The 20,834-nt window shown below is 32.1% G+C and overlaps 1 protein-coding gene and 1 long non-coding RNA gene across 2 annotated transcripts in view; both read right to left on the bottom strand.

Moving 5' to 3' along the window:
- Positions 5,352 to 12,973, bottom strand: LOC109330219 (ornithine aminotransferase, mitochondrial). Its single transcript, XM_019564317.1, has 10 exons — positions 12,673 to 12,973; positions 11,727 to 11,835; positions 11,250 to 11,480; positions 10,193 to 10,352; positions 10,029 to 10,084; positions 8,796 to 8,948; positions 8,405 to 8,502; positions 7,603 to 7,683; positions 6,638 to 6,871; positions 5,352 to 5,624 (listed from the first exon to the last, which is right to left on the bottom strand). The coding sequence occupies exons 1-10, from the start codon at positions 12,813 to 12,815 to the stop codon at positions 5,480 to 5,482; spliced, it is 1,410 nt and encodes a 469-aa protein (XP_019419862.1). The 5' UTR covers positions 12,816 to 12,973; the 3' UTR covers positions 5,352 to 5,479.
- LOC109330061 overlaps positions 17,523 to 20,834 on the bottom strand; it is a 21,347-nt gene continuing 18,035 nt past the window's right edge. The window contains exon 3 of the long non-coding RNA XR_002105619.1: positions 17,523 to 17,535. This is a non-coding gene — a long non-coding RNA (uncharacterized LOC109330061). The remainder of the gene's footprint in view (positions 17,536 to 20,834) is intronic.

The raw sequence follows: 20,834 nt of genomic DNA, 5'->3' as shown, positions 1-20,834 counted from the left end.
TAGCAATTATTAAGAGGAGGTTTCATAAAATTATTTATGACAAATAAGGCTCTTTTAGTTCAGTTTGTTAGAACATTCATTAATAAGCCCAAGTAATAGGCATGAGACCTAAAATGATTTCGAATAAAAAACTTCAATTGTATGAAATTGTTTTTTTGTGTGTAATTAATGATATTTCATTATCTTATAACTAATGAACTAATCACTTTTGAGATGCATTATTATCCCTCTTAACAAATATCACTCTTGTGAATTAAAGCCTTGACATTTAACCTAATATTGACCTTCAAGTTGTTTGATATTATAAAAACTTCACAAGACTTCGGTGAATTACTTCTTTGCCTGGTAATTGGTATAGAGATGTTTTAGTTAAAAACAAATTGGGCATATTATAAAATAAAATTAACTATATATATATATATATTAATATTTAATGTAAACTTTTTCTTTAGTTTCTAGGATAATGTTATATCCTAATATCTGGACCGGTCACAAGCCGACAAATTCGTAAAGTCATGATCCATTGTTGGATGAATAAGATTTGGTTCTCATATCTCTTGAACACACCTAGGTGACCAACCTAGATAGGGAAATGACTATAATGATAAGACATGACCTAGTTAGTATCTACAAAACCATACAGTTCTACTACATAACTGCCACATTATCTGAACAACATAGACATTGCTACAGAACTATCACGCCACCTGAACACCCTAGACACTACTACAGAGCTGAACACACTATCTAAATATTGTGAGCTACCCTTTGTCATACGACGAGAACAAACCTAGTATAAGGCTATAACAGCTTAGGTAGACAACAAAACAACTTACCCTAGGTAAAGCATTGTATCAACCAAAACACAAACATAGATAAAACAACCTACACTTGTGAGATAAACCTGGAAGGATAACTCATCTTGATTAAAGCATTTCATAATGAAATATACTACACTTAACCTCTCTATTAAAAGAGGAGACCCTCATAAAGAAGTTTACATTGAATACTCTCATTGTATCTGTTGGTGCAGCGGAAGCGATCGTTGCACAGCGTTGGCTACATGCAATCAAATAATGTGCATAGAATAAATAGAATAGAAGAAACAAGAAAATTTGTTAACGGAGTTTGACCAATTATGCCTACGTCACCGGGAGCGCTGAGCGGCTACCAATATATTATTATAGAATAAGGATTACAAACCCTAGCACACCCATGGACCCACCTGCCCATAGAGTGTTTCTATTAGGTGCTTATATATGGTGTACATTATAACAAGGGACTTGAGTCCAATATATAACATTGTTACTCTACTCTATTCCAATACTAGACAATGTGAGACTAATACAATAACATATTTCAAGCATCACCCAACAATCTCCATCTTGATTGAAATAGACGAATATCTCGCTCCTTAGGAAATCTACACAAGAATCTCCACCTTAGCAAACATATGACTCCACCTTGTTTAATGTCTAATTCTCCTTAACTGATCCTCCATGACATAAACCTTCTGAGTATCCTTGACGATGTTACCAAGAGCCTAACTCTCCAAACTTAAAGTTCAGCTTCTCGTACCGCCATCAAATAGAACATGCCACCTAGCCACCTATTGCTAGGAAGTCTTTCGATATATTGGAACATCTACACAAAATTTTACCAACAATCGTCCTCTTAATACTTAGTCAAACTGAACCTTGAAGCTTCCTTGGAAAGCCTCAACCGCTACCACCATTGTCTACTCCGACAATCCTAGTTCAAAAGAACTATCATATTCCACCATAAGGAGTATACCCACAACATACACCTTACGTCAATGTTAACTAATGCTTGTGTCACATCCTTGCATCCAAGCCAATGCACATGTCAAACCCCTACATCTCTACCAATACTCGTGTTACAACTTGCATCAAAGCCAATGTCCATGTTACACCCTACATCAAAGTCAATCAGCGCCTTTGTGCCTTTGTGGATCTACTAACAATTAATATCCTTCACTATGACGTTTCAGACACGCTATTAAGATATTCCACTTCTCGTCTCAAATGAGAACATTCTCTCAACATCTAGAGAGATATTGTCAGCATCTGTCTCTGGGTCAAACTCAACACATGAGTCTCTATCTCCACCTTGATCCTAACCCAATACATGAACTTATGGAGTTCTAGATCAACATATATCGCCCCAACAACAGTTTCGCTATGTTTTCTTCTCCTTCAACTCATCTACTCTATCTTGGCCACTACATTTGACACACCTTGTCTAGCCATCACGCCTTCACCCTCTTTAGCCATTGTCTGCTGTTTGGGTTGACATCCATATACCAATTGGCTCTAATAACAATTGTTGGTGCAGCGGAAGCAATCGTTGCATAGCGTTGGCCACAAACAATCAAATAATGTGCATAGAATAAATAGAAGAGAAGAAACAAGAGAATTTGTTAACGGGGTTCAACCAATTGTGCCTACGTCCTCAGGAGCGCTGAGCGGCTACCAAGATATTATTAGAGAATAATGATTACAAACCCTAGCACACTCATGAGCCCATCTGCCCATGAGGTGTTTCTATTAGGTGTTTATATTTGGTGCACATTATAACAAGGAACTTGAGTCCAATATATAATATTGGTTATTGTACTCTATTCTAATACTAGATAATATGAAACTAACACAATAACATATTTCAAGCATCCCCAATAGCATCCTTATATTCTCCCTACATATCTTTACTTATACTAACTTGAGCCTTAGATTGTCTTTTCATATGCCCACCCAGACCGTTAAAGGTCATCTCTTATCTAGATTCAACAGATAGATCCACATTTCAGTCATACCCACACCGTACAAAAGAACAAGAAAAAATACAAGCTAAGTGGGTTATATTTCATATGGATAGTTGACAATCCAATTTTTGCAATCCTGTCTGAGTCAGAAACATCCACAAGTATATGAATGTTCCCGGTTAAAGGTCATCTCTTATCCAGATTCAACAAATAGATCAACATTTTAGTCATACCCACACCGTACAAAAGAATAAGCAAAAATACAAGCTAAGTGGGTTATATTTCATATAGATAATTGACGATACAAATTTTTTGTGGTTTCCACATGTATCCTCGCACTTGAAGCAATCTTGTCCGAGCTAGGAACATCCACAGGTATGTGGGGCTAACTCTCCCAACGAGTATTTTTTCCATCCACAAGACTTGAATCCGAGACCTTGCTTAAGAGGAATCAAACATGTATCACTTGAACCAACACTCATTGATAATTGACAATCCAATTGGTAAAATATAAAGAAATATCAAGAGATAAAATGTTCCTACTCTAAAGTGAATTTGAGTATAAGGTGAAGATTTACCTATATCTTCGCTAATTAAAATAGTTCATTTAAAAGATCTAGCTATATGTATAAAAGAGAGAGCTTTTCATTTTCTCATTTTACATTTAAGCTCATTATAAAATAGTTTTTCTCATGCATTTATAATTTTTGACCTAAAAACTATTAGTGGGATTGTATTTTGAATAGATACATTAGTGGTATGGGGAGATTTACCCTATCTTTTCAAAGTATGTTTGGATGAGATGCACCCATATTGTATAAGATTTTTTAAATTTTGAATATTACAAACTTGCAAAAAAATAATACAACATCGCATTGTATGATGTGCATGGTTCTCATAAATGTGACCTATCTTGTGTCTTGTTTGTTCCACACGTTCTTGTAGCTGGCCCAACACGCCACATTTCCTTCAATTGTTTTTGCATGCACAACTCATAGTTCTAGGAATCCTATGCTCCTCTCCATCTCCTATAAAAATACTACAAAGTATATCATCTCACCTTTTCATAAAGAACTAATATCTTTTGGGTATATGACTATCCCTCTCAACTAGTGTCACTCCTAGAAATTAACTATTTGACCTTTTGGTCGTTATGGAGATCTAGTAAGGTTTTACTATTATATCAACATCTTGTTAGTCTTCATCCAATAAGTTACAGTAACTTTAATTCTATGCTTTCATTGGGTTGCACATTGTATTTAAGTAGAGTGTAATATCTATAAATTGTCAATGTAAAAATTTATGCATAGTACAATATCTACAATTTATTTATATTATTCTTTAAGAGTCAATAATGTTTAAACACAATGAATGATAAATAACACAGTAACAATATATAAAACTCTCACATCTTCAGTATATTTTTCTCTCTCATATATATATATATAAGGAGAGATCTGTTTACACCTAAGTTAAGTTACACCAGTTACATCTAATCTCAGCTATTTATTTTCTAAAATCTAATGGACCAAATGGATAAATGCAATAAATGATGAGAGAAAAAAAATCTTAAATAACTTATTGCAGTCATTCATTTGATCTGTTAGATTTAAGAAGATAAATGACTGAAATTAAGTGTAATTAGTGTAAACATAACTTAGACGTAAAGAGATCTTCCCCTATTGTTGGTTACTAGTAAGGGGGACCATGCATACATCAATCTATCTACAGTTGCCTACTAAAAAATATATGCTTCTAATTTTGCAAAAAAGTTTTATGTAATGTTTCTTTTGCATCTTACTATATAAGTGGCACTACATAGAATTTTGTGTAAAACTAAAAATCAATCTTGCACAATTAAATAAACTTCCATTCTGCTAAAAAAAATGGTAAATTTCAAGATTATTTAAGACAGTACCCACTGAAGAACAAATATATAAGCTGCTGTAGATTTGGCTTTCAATTTCATGATCCTTCTTTGCATCTACATTGATCCCTTCCTACAGTGATAGATAGAATAAGCCTATGTCTATGCCCACTAAATTCTGAATCAAAAACTTCGAATATTTTTTTCTATAAAATATAATTTTGTTACAAAATAGTAATTACCATTTTTTATATATAAATATTATCTCATTCTTGCTGTGAATTTATTTTCTAAAGGACCCATGATTATTCCTGCATCACATTCTCAATTCATGCAGATGCTGTATATTGCATTTCTCAAGACTCACACTACATTAGATTTTTGAGTTTCACCAAATAAAATAGCATCAGCCAAGTGAGTGAGGCTTAACTTAGTGGTGTAAAGTCCATTAGATCTTCGAAGGTTCAATTCCTAGAAGAACACTTGTTGGGAGGGACCGCGAACCTCGAGTGGATTAGTTTCTTATCCAAAAAAGTGAGAGGATATCCTTGATAGTACCAAAAAAACTTAGTGGTGTTTGGGTAGTGTAGTTATATGCAACCTTATTTTGCAAGCAGAAAGACTGTTTCTAGAATTTACACCTGTAACCTCATGATCACTAAGTAATAACTTCAATGTTGCGCCAACCATAACATACACATATAAACACAAAAACCTATTGAGTCATTTCAATTATTTTAAATGGTCAACAAAGTTTATTAACCAAAGTTCATATGAATTGCACTTATTTCCTTTCCCTTCATACACTCAACTCATGGATTTTTATCTGGTTAACCATACAAGACACGACCACATCTATCACATGCACTAGGAGCAGATGGAGAAGCATCTTTTGGCTTCATCTTCAGCAAGTTTGGTAGATCAATTTCCAGAACATCAACCAGTGCCTTAGAACCTTCTTGGATCTCATCCAAACTGCAAAGATTACTTTAAGTCACATACTAGAGAAAATATCATAAACACATACAATGAACAAGGAAACTGGTTCTTATTTTAAGAGTCTTTGAGAGGACAGAAACAGAATGACACAAAATTGACAAAAACAATGTTTATTTAAGATTATGTAGTATCTATCATTCTAAGTATCTTTGTTCTAAAATCAGAATGTGATAAGTTACTCCTCCTAACCAGAGTAGTGTATTGCTTTTGTTGATTAGGTTGTGAAAGACACATCAACCACTGACACATGTAAGGAAATTTGCAATAGTTTTATAAAATATACCAAATGAGTTTGTGACTAAAATCAAGGATTTCAGGAAGTAACATCCTAAAGATATTTCATCCTAAAAAAAACTTCTAAATCTAATTGACTAATACAAGGTGAAATCTTTGAATCTTTGTCAAGGGAAGGGAAAACTTTGCGAGTTGAGTTTAGGAGGAGAAAGGGAGGGAAGGGGAAGGCTTCGAAGCCATCTCACAAGTGCATTTCATGACTCTGAAGCCATCCCTTAATCCCCTCGAAAACCCAAATTACAAACGGACCCTACGTGTTACGATAATACATCAAGTATTATGATAATATGGCCAAATTAGGGAACTCTTTTCCTAAATATTTTTAGTTTCTTCTTACAATACTTTAGCTTTGACATGCTTGAGATTTTAGAATGTGAACTAATACTTTCCAAGAGGCAAAACATTAAGTACAAAGATACAAAAATGATGGCTTGGTATAAATGAGGCAATGGTGATAGCTATAAACACATAATATCCCTAGGTAAGTTGTGGTAGTCTTATAAAATTCATCATCAGAAGAGTCTGAAAAAGAGAGTGAGAAATAGACTTGACTATTTCATTATTTCTGTTAATCCGATATACTTTTATTGTCTTGAATCTCGATAAAATATTCGATGTAGTATTAGGTTGATCTTTTGGCAGTGTGCATATGGCATCAATGACATTATTTAAACCATTTTTCATTACTTCCTTACCTCATGCAAAGTGGTGGAGTAAAGCGGATAATTGAATCATGAGTTGGCTTGGCAAGGACTCCTCTATCCTTCAGTTTTTGGCATAAATCATAGGCTGATACAGGGGACAAATTTTTGCTGTTAAGCTCCACTGCATTGAACAATCCTCTTCCCCGTACCTCCTTGACGTAGTTCGGGTATTGCTGCTGAACCTTAAGCAGCAGACGAGTAAGCTCCTCTCCGAGTTGGAAAGATCTGTTAAATAGCAAGACATTAATAGCAGATATGAGAGAAATTCACAGGAGATATTATAAAGGAATTGACTTAATACATAAACCATTCACTGAAACTCGACAACTTAAAATTTGAGTGGATTCAACTTAATATAGCTAGAAAAGTATTCAATGCCGATGAGTCAAGTTGTAGATAGGATGGAATTATAAAATAAACAGGCTGAAGATACAAATAAGTGAGTGAGACAGGTTACTAGTAGCATAAAGTATGTTGGTTACTTCTCGAGGAAGGATGGGAATCTGAGGCGAAAGTGGAGACTATATCGGAAGTGCAAACATTTAAGATATTGCATAAGTAAAAATCCCTTAAGCAGGATTTCTACAAAAGCTATACTCCAGAATGATAAGATTTCATAAACCATGGTAAGATTTGATAAAAACAATGGGCTTTATTCATAACATCCTCCTAATATTACAGGAAGCATGACACCATTTTTAAATCATCGAATAATAAACTTCCCCCAAAGATAAGATTATATTTCATACAATTACTCAATTACTAGAACCCAGGCCTCAGTATTAAAGCTTATATTCCACATGCCGAAGTTGCCTAATAAAAAGAATTAAGTCATGAAAAACATACTAGTCAAGACTCATTTTAAGCCTGTATGATATAAGGTATAACTATATATTGACCTGACTGAACTGACAACATATATTGACAACACAAGATCTTGCAATACATTTTGTTACCTTTCAGCAAGTTTCTCATCTCTGATCACATTCAGTGAGGCAATTGCAACAGCACTGGCCAATGGATTTCCCCCAAAGGTACTGTAAACATCAACATCGAAAGAAACCTTGAGCATTAAGAATCCTAGCTTCCTCCCTTTAATACATGAAATATCGGCTAATAACATGGAAAAAATGCATAAGTGAGAGTAATATGTCCCTAGTTGGCTAAGGATTGAAAAAGATACTTTTAAAAACAATTGTTGAAAGATCTTAAATGAAGGCATCAATTTAGTTTTCACATGGCCTACTTAATGCATGAGTGATGCTACAGTTGCAGTCCTGAACATTATTACTCTTCAATAGTAATTTGTAATGATAAATAATAAGAATCCTAATACTATCAAAACCCAAACATTTTAACAACTATTTAACTTAATTTTCAGATACTTCCTATTATTAGAGCGAAGGCTTGGTTGTTGTTGTCCTATTATTAGAACTTCTCACCCCGATGACGAATAGAATCATGAAGTCAGCGTCTATGACTACAAGCACCATTAGTAACAAAGTCGAAGGCATGGTTTATGGAAATTCGAATGCAGTAAAACGTCTAATTTATAATAATAAGATTGAGATTTCCATAAGAAGAGAGAGTTCAGTCTCTTCACATCACATCTGATTAATCAAGAGCATTTTAAGGATGGAAAGAGATCCCTAACAGAGCCTTCATTTAAGTTTGGCAACTATCGGCAAGAAAATGCTAAGTAAAGGTAGCAGATAAAAATAATCATTTATAAAAGAATATTTGTATGCTAAAATGAACCTTCCGTGCTCTCCAGGTTTTATGCAAAGCATTACATCTTTGTCAGCAAGAACTGCACTAACAGGTATAACTCCTCCACCCAATGCTTTCCCTAGTATCTGCGTAACAAGACATGTAAAAGGATGAGTTGTTATTATATGAGTTGTAGCATTAAAAGGCAACATAACCTCAAAAAGGTAACAAATTAGAAAGAAAAAAGGATGTTTACAGAAGAGGCCTAACAGTACATTGTTTTTTTCTTATAAAAAGATTAAAACATAATATTGGTTAGACATGTCTTTGAAATCATAAATAGTTGAATGCATCTAATCCAACTACATGCTTAGGGAAGAACCAAGAGATAATGAGATATAAAGTACACAGGAGGTTAAGGTGGCTTCTAAGTTCTAACCACTACATCCGGACGAACATCTTCCCAGTCACAAGCTAGCATCTTCCCTGTCCTTGCTAACCCAGTTTGTATTTCATCAGCAATCATTAATACATTATACTTGGAGCAAAGATCTCTAACAGTCTTTAAGTAGCCATCTGGAGGAATTATTACCTTCAAACAAATAATAGAACTAAAATTAAAAGAATTTATGAAGATGATATACTTCGACTAGTAAAAAACATACTAAAAATGTGTAAAGAATGCCAGAACCTTTCTCGGGGATGAAATTTTTTAAGGACCCTAGAGAAGTTTTACATTAGTAAAAATAAAACAGTTTGAACAAGAAATAAGTTCAGACTTTTCATAACATTACACAATTTATAGAACAAAAGATGAAACCAATTTGATAGATGAATAATATGACAAAAACAATACAACGTATTGGGTATATTCAAGTGTGAAGTCTCACATTGGATATGAGGGATGAGTGGAAGAGTTTAAAAGTTGAAAAAGCGCATGTAACCATTGTCTTAAGGTTTCAAGACTTTGTGTCTCACTTGTGGCTCTTCACTCTTCTCATGCCCAGTAACAATGGCACTCCATATGGTTGGAGACTCCCCGGGGTCTTGGACGGATCCAATAAGTGATATCAGAGTTGTTGGTTCGGCTCGGACATGATAGACTTAAGGGGGAGCGGTAAGTCTCCAGGGACAGGTTCCAATGCATAATCAGGCTATCATACATAACTTTTACATTCTAGCAACAAAACTAATGTGTCCCCGCATGCATGGAACAAAGCATACAACTAAAGGAACACCAATTCAAAACAAAGAATTTCACAAGCCCAAGCTAAAGAAAACCAGTGAAGTTGTTTTTAAAATTTACATTTCTGTGCATGCTCTACGTATATATAAATGCAAATGAACTTTTTGACATTGTTACATTGTCTTTTCATTCAGCATAAGTTTATGAATATGATGTAACATTTGTGATTTATCATCCATGTAAAATGAAAATGCCATAATTTCTGGAGAAACCTCCCATTGTAGATGCATTACATATTTTACTGAACCATACACAATTTTTTTAATTGAAAACATAGAATCAGTCTTTTCTCCAAGTTCTAATTTCAGAAAACATGTTAGAAAGAGAAAAAGTGAGGGTGCAACTTCCTTAGCATCTCAATTCAATCAACATATTGAGTGTTGCCAAGCTGATTAAATATGCATTCAGTATTCTCATCAAACATACCCCAGCTTCACCTTGGATGGGTTCAAAAAGAAATCCAGCTATGCGTTGTCCATTTTCTGAAGTACATCGGAGACAGAATTCAAATGTTAAACCTTGAAGACATGTAATGGTAAGGCAAAATATACTGATGAAAATAGAAAAAAGTATATAGCACAACTTAGAACCTTTAAAAATTCTTTCAAGGGCTTCTGCATCACCAAAACCAACTTTAAGTTGGCCAGGCAATAAAGGACCAAAACCATGAGTAGCTTCAGTATCACAGCTCATAGATATGACAGCTATTGTACGACCATGGAAGCAGCCACAGCATGAGACTATAACAGCCTGCAACAAGTGTCCATGAGCAATAGGATTCACATGAAAAAATACTCATAAAAAGAATAACCGAACTTGAGCAACATAGAAGTATAGTTGCCCGTGCACATGGCAAAATGACCAACCAACAATAACATCCAAGCCTTAGTCCCAGTAGGGGTCGACTACATAGATCGAACGATAACATAATGCTCTATCATATGTCACAAACTCAAAAATTAAATAGTAGATTCCTGATATTAAGATTGGACAAGAAAAGTAATATATATGTATGTATATGGTTACCGAGGAAAACTCATCCGATTATCAGCAGTCATATGTAAAACTGGAAAGAAGATGCATATTTTGTAGAAAATAAACATCCTACATTTTCCCGCTGCCTGGACAAATACCACATGATAAGAAAGAATGATGTATCTCAGATAATTCTAGTTTGCAAATTCTTTCTTAAGAATATGTCAATTCAGATGCCTAAGTCCATACTTAAAAATGTCCCTTGAAGTTTCATCAAAGTTCTTATCAAAAGATAGTTCACCGCAATGTATCCTTAGAAAATTGTATTTTTTATATTATCTTATTTAGGATGCATAGATCTCCCCCTTCCCAGCTCCAGACAATAATATTTGGATCCTCATGGGCAATAGTAAGCAAAGATTTAATTTCACCTCATCAATTAAAATTTTCAAAACATCAAAATAAGGTTTTTCTAATGTTTACCGGAGAAATATCAAGATAAGAAACACATAATGGGAAGTGCATTGAACACATTAATTTTATAAATTAATCAATTCTCAATGTGAACTTACCCATTATGGGTTTCTTAAAATGTGTCTTAGTTTCAACATTAGAAAAGCCCATCAAAATATGACTACTGTTAGCATGATTCTCATAGTTATACTGTTATACCTCATCTTTGGGAATTTTTTTCTTTTCATAACCCCACTTTCTTGCTAATTTCAGAGCTGTTTCCACACCTTCAGCACCAGTATTCATAGGGAGTACCATGTCATAACCAAACATGCTTGTCAGATACTCCGCAAATGGTGGGAATCGATCGTTGTAGAAGGCTCGAGAGCTCAGGGTCAACTTTTCAGCTTGCTCTTGTAACGCTTTCATAATTTTAGGATGGCAATGTCCCTACAAAATGACAAGTACTTAGATCATTCGAAATTTCATGTGGTTCCTTTTTCTTTAAAAAATAAAGAATAAAAAAGACAAAGCAAAAGTAGTAATAGTGGTAAACTGGAACTGGCCACAGCAATAAACTCACTCCACAAAGGAAACAGAAAATTGCATATGGCTTCCTTTGCTCATTTGGGCACCATTCTGAAGAAAATTGCTTACTTAGAACCTCAAGAATTGCCATAATCCATTCAATGTTACCTGATTAACTGCAGAGTAAGCAGATAGAAAATCAAGATATTTGTTTCCCTCTGGATCCCAAACAGTCGATCTTCTTGCTCGAGAAAATACAATGGGAATTGGATGGTAACTGCATTTGGAACAGGGAATATTATTTCAGTAAATGACCAAAAACAGTTAATCCAACTCAATAACAATATACACAAACTAAAAGTCTATAAGGAAAAAGCACTGATGCTTTGACAGGATCCGAAATAAGCACAAAATATGAAAAGGCATGGGCTGATCATTGAATTATTTTTTGGTATCAACATATCTGTATAAAAAAAGAGTGAATTTGGCGTAGCGGTAAGGTTGTTTCTTTAGTGAACATAAGATAACAGATTCAAATCCTATAAACAGTCTCTCTGCATGAGGATAAGGCTCTGTTCATCCTCCCTAGACCCCACTACTAAGTGGGACCCTCATGCCCCACTAAGTGGGACCCTCTGCACTGGGCTGCCCATTTTTAACATATGAGTATCAACATATAGTTGATTACATCTGCGTTCCCCCACCCCACTAGGTGAGAGGTTCATGTATTCGGCCGACTTTTTTTATCAACATATATGTATCTGTGTTCCACATATTATCCATTTTTCTTAGATTTTGATGCTAGAGTGAATTTACACATTGAAGTGCATTTTTTGCAGGGCAATTTACAATTTCAACGTACTCATCATCATTAATTTCCATTTTTTCTTTTCTGAAGTACAATTGAAATTCTAACATCCCAATGGAATACACAAAAAAAGTAATACCATTCAATAAATATACAAAGGTTGCTTCAACTTGATCAGAAATTCACAAGATTTAAACATGCAAAATTTGAAGAGTCTGATTAAAGTAAAAATAAGAGAACCCCATAAATCAAAATCTTATCTTTATTGTTAAACAACAAATGGGGATGAGAGAAAAGAGAAAATACTTGTGAGCACTGAATTCATATTCCTTATCAATGATTTTCTGAGAAGAAGAAGCATTGGCTTGTGGGGTAACCCCAAAACTTCTCCTACTTCCTTCTCTGCAAACCCCTTGCAGCAAACACTGAACAGGTTTCCTTGAAGCCATTGATGAGTTGAGGGATTGAGATTTAAGATACCTTAATTTTCTGTGGAATTTCGAAAGTGTGCTTATGAAATTGTAGTGTCTGTTCTGAAAAGTAACATAGATCAATCACGTAACTCAACATGCTTATTTATTCTTCTTTCAATCATTGTAGTTTGATACATATAAATGATCGGTTATTAGAATGAAAAATGATATATATTCCTACTAAATTCTTTTCTCTATGAGAAATTAATATTTTATTTATTAATAATTTATTTTACAAGTTACATGTACTTGTGGTCAGGAGAATTAGTAAGAGAAGTGAGAGAATATATTATTACTCTAGTATTATATTTGTTTATTATATTTAGAATTTGGATAATAGTTTAATATATATCTATGTATTGTTTCTAATTAATAGATACTTAATATTTTTTATCCCTTCAAAAAGTGTTGGAATATGAATCAAATTTTAGATTTTTTTTAGTGTTTCTCATAATAGATAGTGCAAAAAAACACTAAAATATTAAATCCTTTGAAAATTAGCAAGAAAATTAATTGGTTAAATTTGATTGCTATTTGGTAATTAGTATACCATTTTTCTTATGTGAAAGATAGAAGGTGATTCAATTCAGAATTAATCTAATATAAAAACTATTGATTAAAACAATTATCCTGAAGTTATTTATACTAGCGTGTCGACCGGTACTCAATACCGATCAATCTGCGTTCACGTTTTTTCTAACATATAATATATCAACTTCATGTATAAAACTATTTAAGAAAAAAATTAAATATAAAAAAATGCAATATATGAACTCAATATAGAGTGAAAATATAAACAAGACAGTGTATGAAAGATTAATGATATATTAATATGAAAAATGGAAGTAATATGTGAAAGCTTATATTAGTTATCAACGAGAGATGTTACAAAGTATAAATTTTGAATATAAAATTATGGCATGATAGTGATTATTATTTGTTTTGACTTTATTAATAATAAGTATAGAACTAGATAAATTATAGAAATTTATATAAACATGAAATTAGAAGTTATAAAAGTTAAAATATGGAAACATAAAATACTCTATGAGTAATTATTTTATGTTTGTTAGTATTAATATAGATAAACATGAAATTAGAAGTTATAAAAGATAAAATAGAGAAATATAAAGTACTTGATGAATAATTATTTTATATTTTCCTATTATCTATCATTATTTATCTATCAGTGTAGATTTATTTAGAATTTTATCCATTTTTAATAAGATTTATTATTAGTAGTGAATATATTAATAGAATATTGGGAGCTTTAATTAATAATGTTTTGAAAAGATGAAAAAGTGATATTTATTTTCTTACTGTTATTATCATTTCATTCCAATCCAATCAACTGTTTCCCTAAGGTGGATGTATTTGGGAACAACTCCCTAAGCATATCCAATGTATTCAAAATCATATCCTGTACTACAAAACTGACAGATATGGATGCCATTTTCCGGTCCTTTGATTTTCGGATATATATATGAAGGTTTGGTATAGTTTATCATTTCGTGTAATATCTATATACGAATAGTGTGAATATTTATATAATTATCATTTATTATTTATTTATATTATTTTATATGTAGCTAGTTTTTTTTAAAAAAAAACTAGGTAACCTCATTCTTTGAGCAAAGACTTATCTAATTCTAAATTTTATATTTACTTCTTTTAATAAATAATGTTCTTAAGGATTGAACATTATCATTTTAAGCCTACATTCCAAAGTCTAAATTTGGCCAAATGATTGACCAATATTTTGCTGGCTGTGGACCATATTAGTTGGAATATAAAATATTTTTGTCTTGGTAAAATATCATTAGGTTGAGTTGTTAAAAAAATAAAATAAAATAAAACTTTTCCATTCATTTAATTGATATGTTCAATTATCATATAGTTGTTTAGAAGATATATAACTAATTAAAAATGCATTTGTAGATGTAATAAACTATATTTGTTATTATTTATTTGTTTATTTTGAAGATGAAAAATTTGGCCCAATTTATCGTTCATTTAAAAGTTTAACGGTGCATTAATTACTATTTTTCATGATTATCTTTATTTAGTACATTATTTTTTTTGTTTATTTTAAAGATGAATTCGAAACCTTATTTAAGGGGAATCAAACATGTATCACTTGAACCAACGCCCACTGATATTTAGTACATTATTGATTTATGTAAAGAGTTGAAAATATTTATAATAAGAAAGTGAAATAATATATTATAAAAATTAAAAAGATAATAAGTATTATTTAAATCAAGATGGTTATTACATTATCTATATTTGTTTTATTATTAATTAAAATTAAATCTTATAATTTTAAATTATAATTTTTATTAATATTTTGAATTGATATGACTTAGGACATAGTTTGAGACATTATTTAGGACAATATATCATTCTCTATCCAATTTATCCTCATAAGTGGAGAGAAAGAAATTTTGCGAACTCACCCACTTTTTTCTTCTCCTTTATTTCTCCCTCTCAACCAAATGAGAAAAATTTCTCATTTCTCTTCAACTTCTCTCTCCCTTTTTTCTTTATTATATATCTGCATCCTTCAAAACAAAGGCTTAAAGTAGGAACACGGTTTAATCACTCAAGATCTATATTTAATCTAAGAGAAAGAAATTCGTATTGCAGATATTAATACAAATGAGTAATAAATAGTATATTATACAACTTTTTAAATTGGCTATATATATATATATATTCTAAATCTAATTACTTGAAAATATTCGAGATGAAATGAGTAAATTAATTTAAATATGAGTGTAATATTTATATACTAATAGTGTAAAAATTTATATACAATCAACGATAGTTAAAGATTAAGAATAATTAAGAGAATGGTTTGTGTATGTTTAAAAAATAGATGGATGATTTCTTTAATTTTACTAAAATTCAGAAATTAATATAATTTACTCCTAAAATATTATGGTGTGTGTCATGTTGTTAAGATTAAGAATTTGTTTTATTAAAATATTTACTATAATGTTGTCGTATAAATATAACTTTATCTAGTACGCCTCACACAACCTTAATTAATATTACATTTTCCATATCATTAACATTTTTTAAAAATATTTCCAATGGTGTAATAATGCATTTGAGTGGATATTTTTTCCTAAATTGTGTCACATGCTCACTCATTTAATACCCCGCAATTTTTTCACTCTCATCATTTTCAAATTGTTTTGTTTTTCTTTTGTCGCAAGTAGTCAATAACCCAAGTCATTATTTTTATATTTAATTTGGGCATGTAACAACATATATGGAAGTCACTAACTAATCAAATTCTTTTAACTAATATATTATTGTAAAAGTTAGATAGAAAAGGAGAAAAAGAAAAGATCAAATTTTAAAATTAAAATAAAATAGTTTGAATAGTATAGTCCAATTTTTAGCACACCCTAGCTTAGAAAGCTTGTCTAATTTTCAAAAAAGGTGTTGAATTTAGTGTACAATTTGGGAGTTACTTTAAAGTTTAAACATCATTTTTTTTTGTTCTTTCATCATAGTTGTTTTCCAATCTTTGTTTAAGTTTAGTGTCATTTTTAGTGTCTTCTCAACATATGTTACATGCTGAAAATTGTATGTTCTTGATATTAATCTTGTGTGATTTTATTAAGAACTTAAAGTGAACAATTGAAAGGAAAAAGGAAAAATGAATCATTATCTGTTGTATATGACCCCTTAAACTTTATACTTTTTGTAACAAATTTTAAATTCATCTTAATCAATAATTAAACTTCTCTCATTCATAAAGTAGATCATTCTATTAAGTTTCTATTAGATTATTTAACAATAAAATATAACATTTCATTTTTCAAATCTACATCATTGATTTATTTATAAATATAATAAAAAAGAAAGAGAGGAATGAAGAGATTAGCATCCCCAAGGAACGTGAGTGACCACTATGCTGTAATTTTTCAAGTTACAAAACAATTTAATTCATATAAGTAACACCTTCTTTGAAAAGCACAGGAAATGACAAGTGTGAAGAAGATCTTTGTTTCTGACCTTGGCAAAGTTTTGATGAAGACACCAATATCATCAAAAAGAAGAAAATGAAGAATACTTATGAAGACAAAGAAGATTAAAACTTCAACTAAATTAGATTAAATCTCTATAGGTACTTCTATCCTAAAACTCTTAAATATACAAAGTAGTAATGCTCAAACTATTTTTTAAGAAAAATGAAACACTTTAAAAATTACTCAAAATATTTTTAAAATAATGTGTAACGGGTTACTTCATCTAAGTAACAAGTTACATGTGTGAGAAAAAGAGTTATCCAACTTTAAAACTGTTCAGAGTAATCCATTATTGCCTTTGAGTAACAGATTACCAGTTTTACAAAAGTTGAGTAACCGATTACCCAAATGGTGTAATCGATTACTCTAATTCATTTTTAAATAAACAGTGGACAGAGAGTTTGGGTAATCGATTACCTACTATCAGTAATCGATTACTGAAGACTGTTGCATGAGATTTCAGATTTCAAAATGAAATGTTTTCACTCCAAACGAAATCTCTTCACTTCAAACAACTCCTACACTTTCAGAAAGACACAATGGGTGTTTGGAAAGTCTATATAAAGACTCTAACTCTCACAACACAAAAACACAACATATACACAACTCTTATAAAATTTCCAAAAGCTATTAAACTTTTTCTAAAGTTATTTCTCTACACTTTTTGCAACTTGCACTCAAACTTTCAAAAGTTAATTTTGAAGTTGCTTAAAGTAAAGTGTTTCAAAGTTTTATAAACTTAAAGAGCATTAATATTAAGTATACAAAAAAGTTGATTGGATTGTAAGTGCTATTATATTTCATACTTATAAAGACAATCTAAAGCCATCATTCAAATTCTTCATTCATTGTAATAACTTTCTTTCATGGAGTATGTATAGAATTGAGATAGAGTTACTTGGAAATGTGTTTTCAATGATATAAATATTAGTGAGTGTGTAAGGTACTTAGAGATCTCAGTGTGAGATATTTTAATTACAACTCATAATATTTAGTGGAAAATCTCTTGTGTGCAAGAGTACTGGACGTAGCCTTCGGTGGACAAGAAGGTGGACCAATATAAAATCCTTGTATACTCTCTTCTCCCTTACCTCTTTAATTTATTCTTGTTTATTTTCTGCAATATTATACGTTGCACGTTAACTCTTACTTTTTGCAGAAAAAGTAACCATAATTTTAAGTCAACTAATTCACCACCCTCTTAGTTGCAATTTCCTTCTTACAATTGACACCAGAGCTATATTTGAGTAAGATACTCTCAAATCTGATCCTACATCAAGATGGCCTCAATATCATTCCTCAGAGAAGGTTCCAACATCAACCACCCTCTAAGCTTTGTTGAAGAATGTTATGATTTCTAGAAAATTAGAATGAGGATTTTTATTGAATCTCAAGACTTAGACATATGGAACATCATTGAAGAAGGACCATATATACCCTTTACTGTTATCAACAGTATAAGGGAAATAAAGCCAAAATCATCATGGAATGGTGAAGACAAGAAGAATGTACAATATTGTCGCGACCCGATTTTCGGTTGGAAGACCGGCTCTACGACTTGGGAGGAGGCGAACTCGGATTCTACCTCTTCCGATTGATTTGGAGTCGCCACTACGTTATTTGCGGTTAAAACGTAGAAAACTCTATAGTAAGCCCAATTAGGATAATATGGTCTTTAGACAGAGATTCTGAATTCGGGAGTCGATTACGGATCGGGGAAGGTATTAGCACCCCGTCCGCCCGTATTAAAACGGTACCCTCGCCAATATCATGGACTTTTATACCCTTAACAATTATTCATTTAAAATTATTTATTTTTATTATTGAGCCTGACAATATTGACTTTGGTCCTACGTACCCCTATTAAGGGGATCAAGGCTTACGTAGTTCTAGTTCGAAAATGGTTTCGCTATTTTGGTTGATTGTTAATGATTTGGAAAATACCGATAGGTTTTAGAAGTATTAGTTTATTGAATTGGTTAATTTGAATTTTGTTCAATGAGACTAATAGTTCAGGAACGGTGTTGGTCGTGGACCTTCTCCTCCTTTTCGGGGAGTTAGAGACGACTCGAACCATAACCTCACTATAAAAATCCCAATTTATTCGGTAATATAATATTGGGTTATTTTTAGAATTAGGTAGCAAAATAGGTTGGAGAATTATTTTCTATATACAGGATTAATAACTTAGACACAACATTGGTTGTAGACCTAGTTAGAGACAACTCGAACCGTAACCTTACTAAAAAATCCATAAAATTTATTTAGTATAATAGTTTCTAATTATTTATAGATATAGGATTTTGGTAATAAAATAGTTTAATAATTATAAACATATCAGGAATTAATAGTTTAGAGACATCATTGGTTGTAGACCTTCTTCTCGTTCTCAGAGAAGTTAGAGACAACTCGAACCGTAACCTTACTATAACAATTCTATAATTAATTTGTTTAATATAGTTGAAGAACCAAAGCCTTATCACATTATTACTAAAGACTGTATTTCAATTCCTTACATTTTATACTAAATTAATTAAAACAATATAATAAAAGACAAGTTAGTGTATATTATTGTATAACAACATAATTATTGGAGATATGATGTACATGATTTGAAAAGAAATAACTCCAACAATAATAATAAATAAACAAAACAAATAACAAAACAAATAAACAAAGCAAATAACAAAACAAATAAACAAAGCAAAAAACTGAACAAATAAACAAAGCAAAAAACTATTATATTGTAATTAACAGAAGTGCATCGTGTAAAACCAAAGAAAGGGGGTAATTGAAGGGTATTATCCCCTTTACCTAATATTCACGCAGGATAGGTTGCGAAGAAAAAAATTGAAATCCCTAATTCCCAACTTCATCTCCTTTCTAATTCCGTCTCCGGTGGTGGTGGTTCGAGGTGATGCGGTTCAGGGACTCTTAAGTGCCAAAAAGGGATTCTAAAAAACCATAACCTTCTTCTGCAGTGTCGGTGAGGCACAACGTATTGATCATGGCTCCAAAATTTGGGTTCCTATTTTCGTGATGGTCGCCGGAGCAAGGTAATGACCCATCTACTCTCACTTCTCTATTTGCTTACTTATTCTATTAGTTAGAAATGTTCTCTGAACTCGTTGTAGTACCTGCTCTGAGTCGTTGTAATGCCTTATGTGTTAAGGCGGTTGGAATGCTCTCTGTTTGTACTGAGTGTATATGTGTGATATCTCACTATGTTGTATATCTCTTCTTGCTGAATGTATGTGCGTGATGTATGGTTTTTCTCTGTGTCTTCGGAATGTATCTCTCTGTGCTCAGTGTGTGTGTAGCAATTTTCTTCTTCTGAGTAATCTGTCCCCCCTTTTATAGCTGAGTAGTGAGGCTCTTTGTATTGTTAATTGAGAGTTAGGAATACTCCTGACTCTTGTATTCTGAAACGGCCTATTCACTGCTGGTTATGCACTTTTATTATGCTCATCATTGCTTTGCATCTTTATTTTGATTACTCAATGCATCTGTAACCTCTTTTGTACCATTATGCTCATTAGTGTGGGCCTCTTGGGTTGCTAATGAAGAGTTAGGAACCATCCTGACCCATATATTCTAAAACTGTTCATTTACTGCTGGTTATGTATTTTAATATATTCATCATTGCTTTGCATCCTTATTCTGATTAATCAACACATATGTAACCTCTCTTGTACAATTATGCTCATTAGTGTGTTTTTGTTTGTCACAACTTTTCAGATTGAGTGCTTGATCTTAAAAATTTCCTTTGTTGTGAAGTCAAGTGCGGTTTGCTAGTTGTCCAGTGCCGTTAATTTAATTGATACCTTGCTGTCTATGGTTGGGTTGGTCATAATTCAGAGTACGAAAAATTGTGGTCTGCAAGAATTCCAACACTCTCCTAGCAGAGAGCCACGGCCCTTGCTCCTTCAACACATTCTCTCATATGTAGTTC

The sequence above is a fragment of the Lupinus angustifolius genome, chromosome LG16 (assembly GCF_001865875.1).
Source record: "Lupinus angustifolius cultivar Tanjil chromosome LG16, LupAngTanjil_v1.0, whole genome shotgun sequence".
Classification (NCBI taxonomy): domain Eukaryota; kingdom Viridiplantae; phylum Streptophyta; class Magnoliopsida; order Fabales; family Fabaceae; genus Lupinus; species Lupinus angustifolius.
This window is presented reverse-complemented; position numbering and strand designations above follow the sequence as displayed.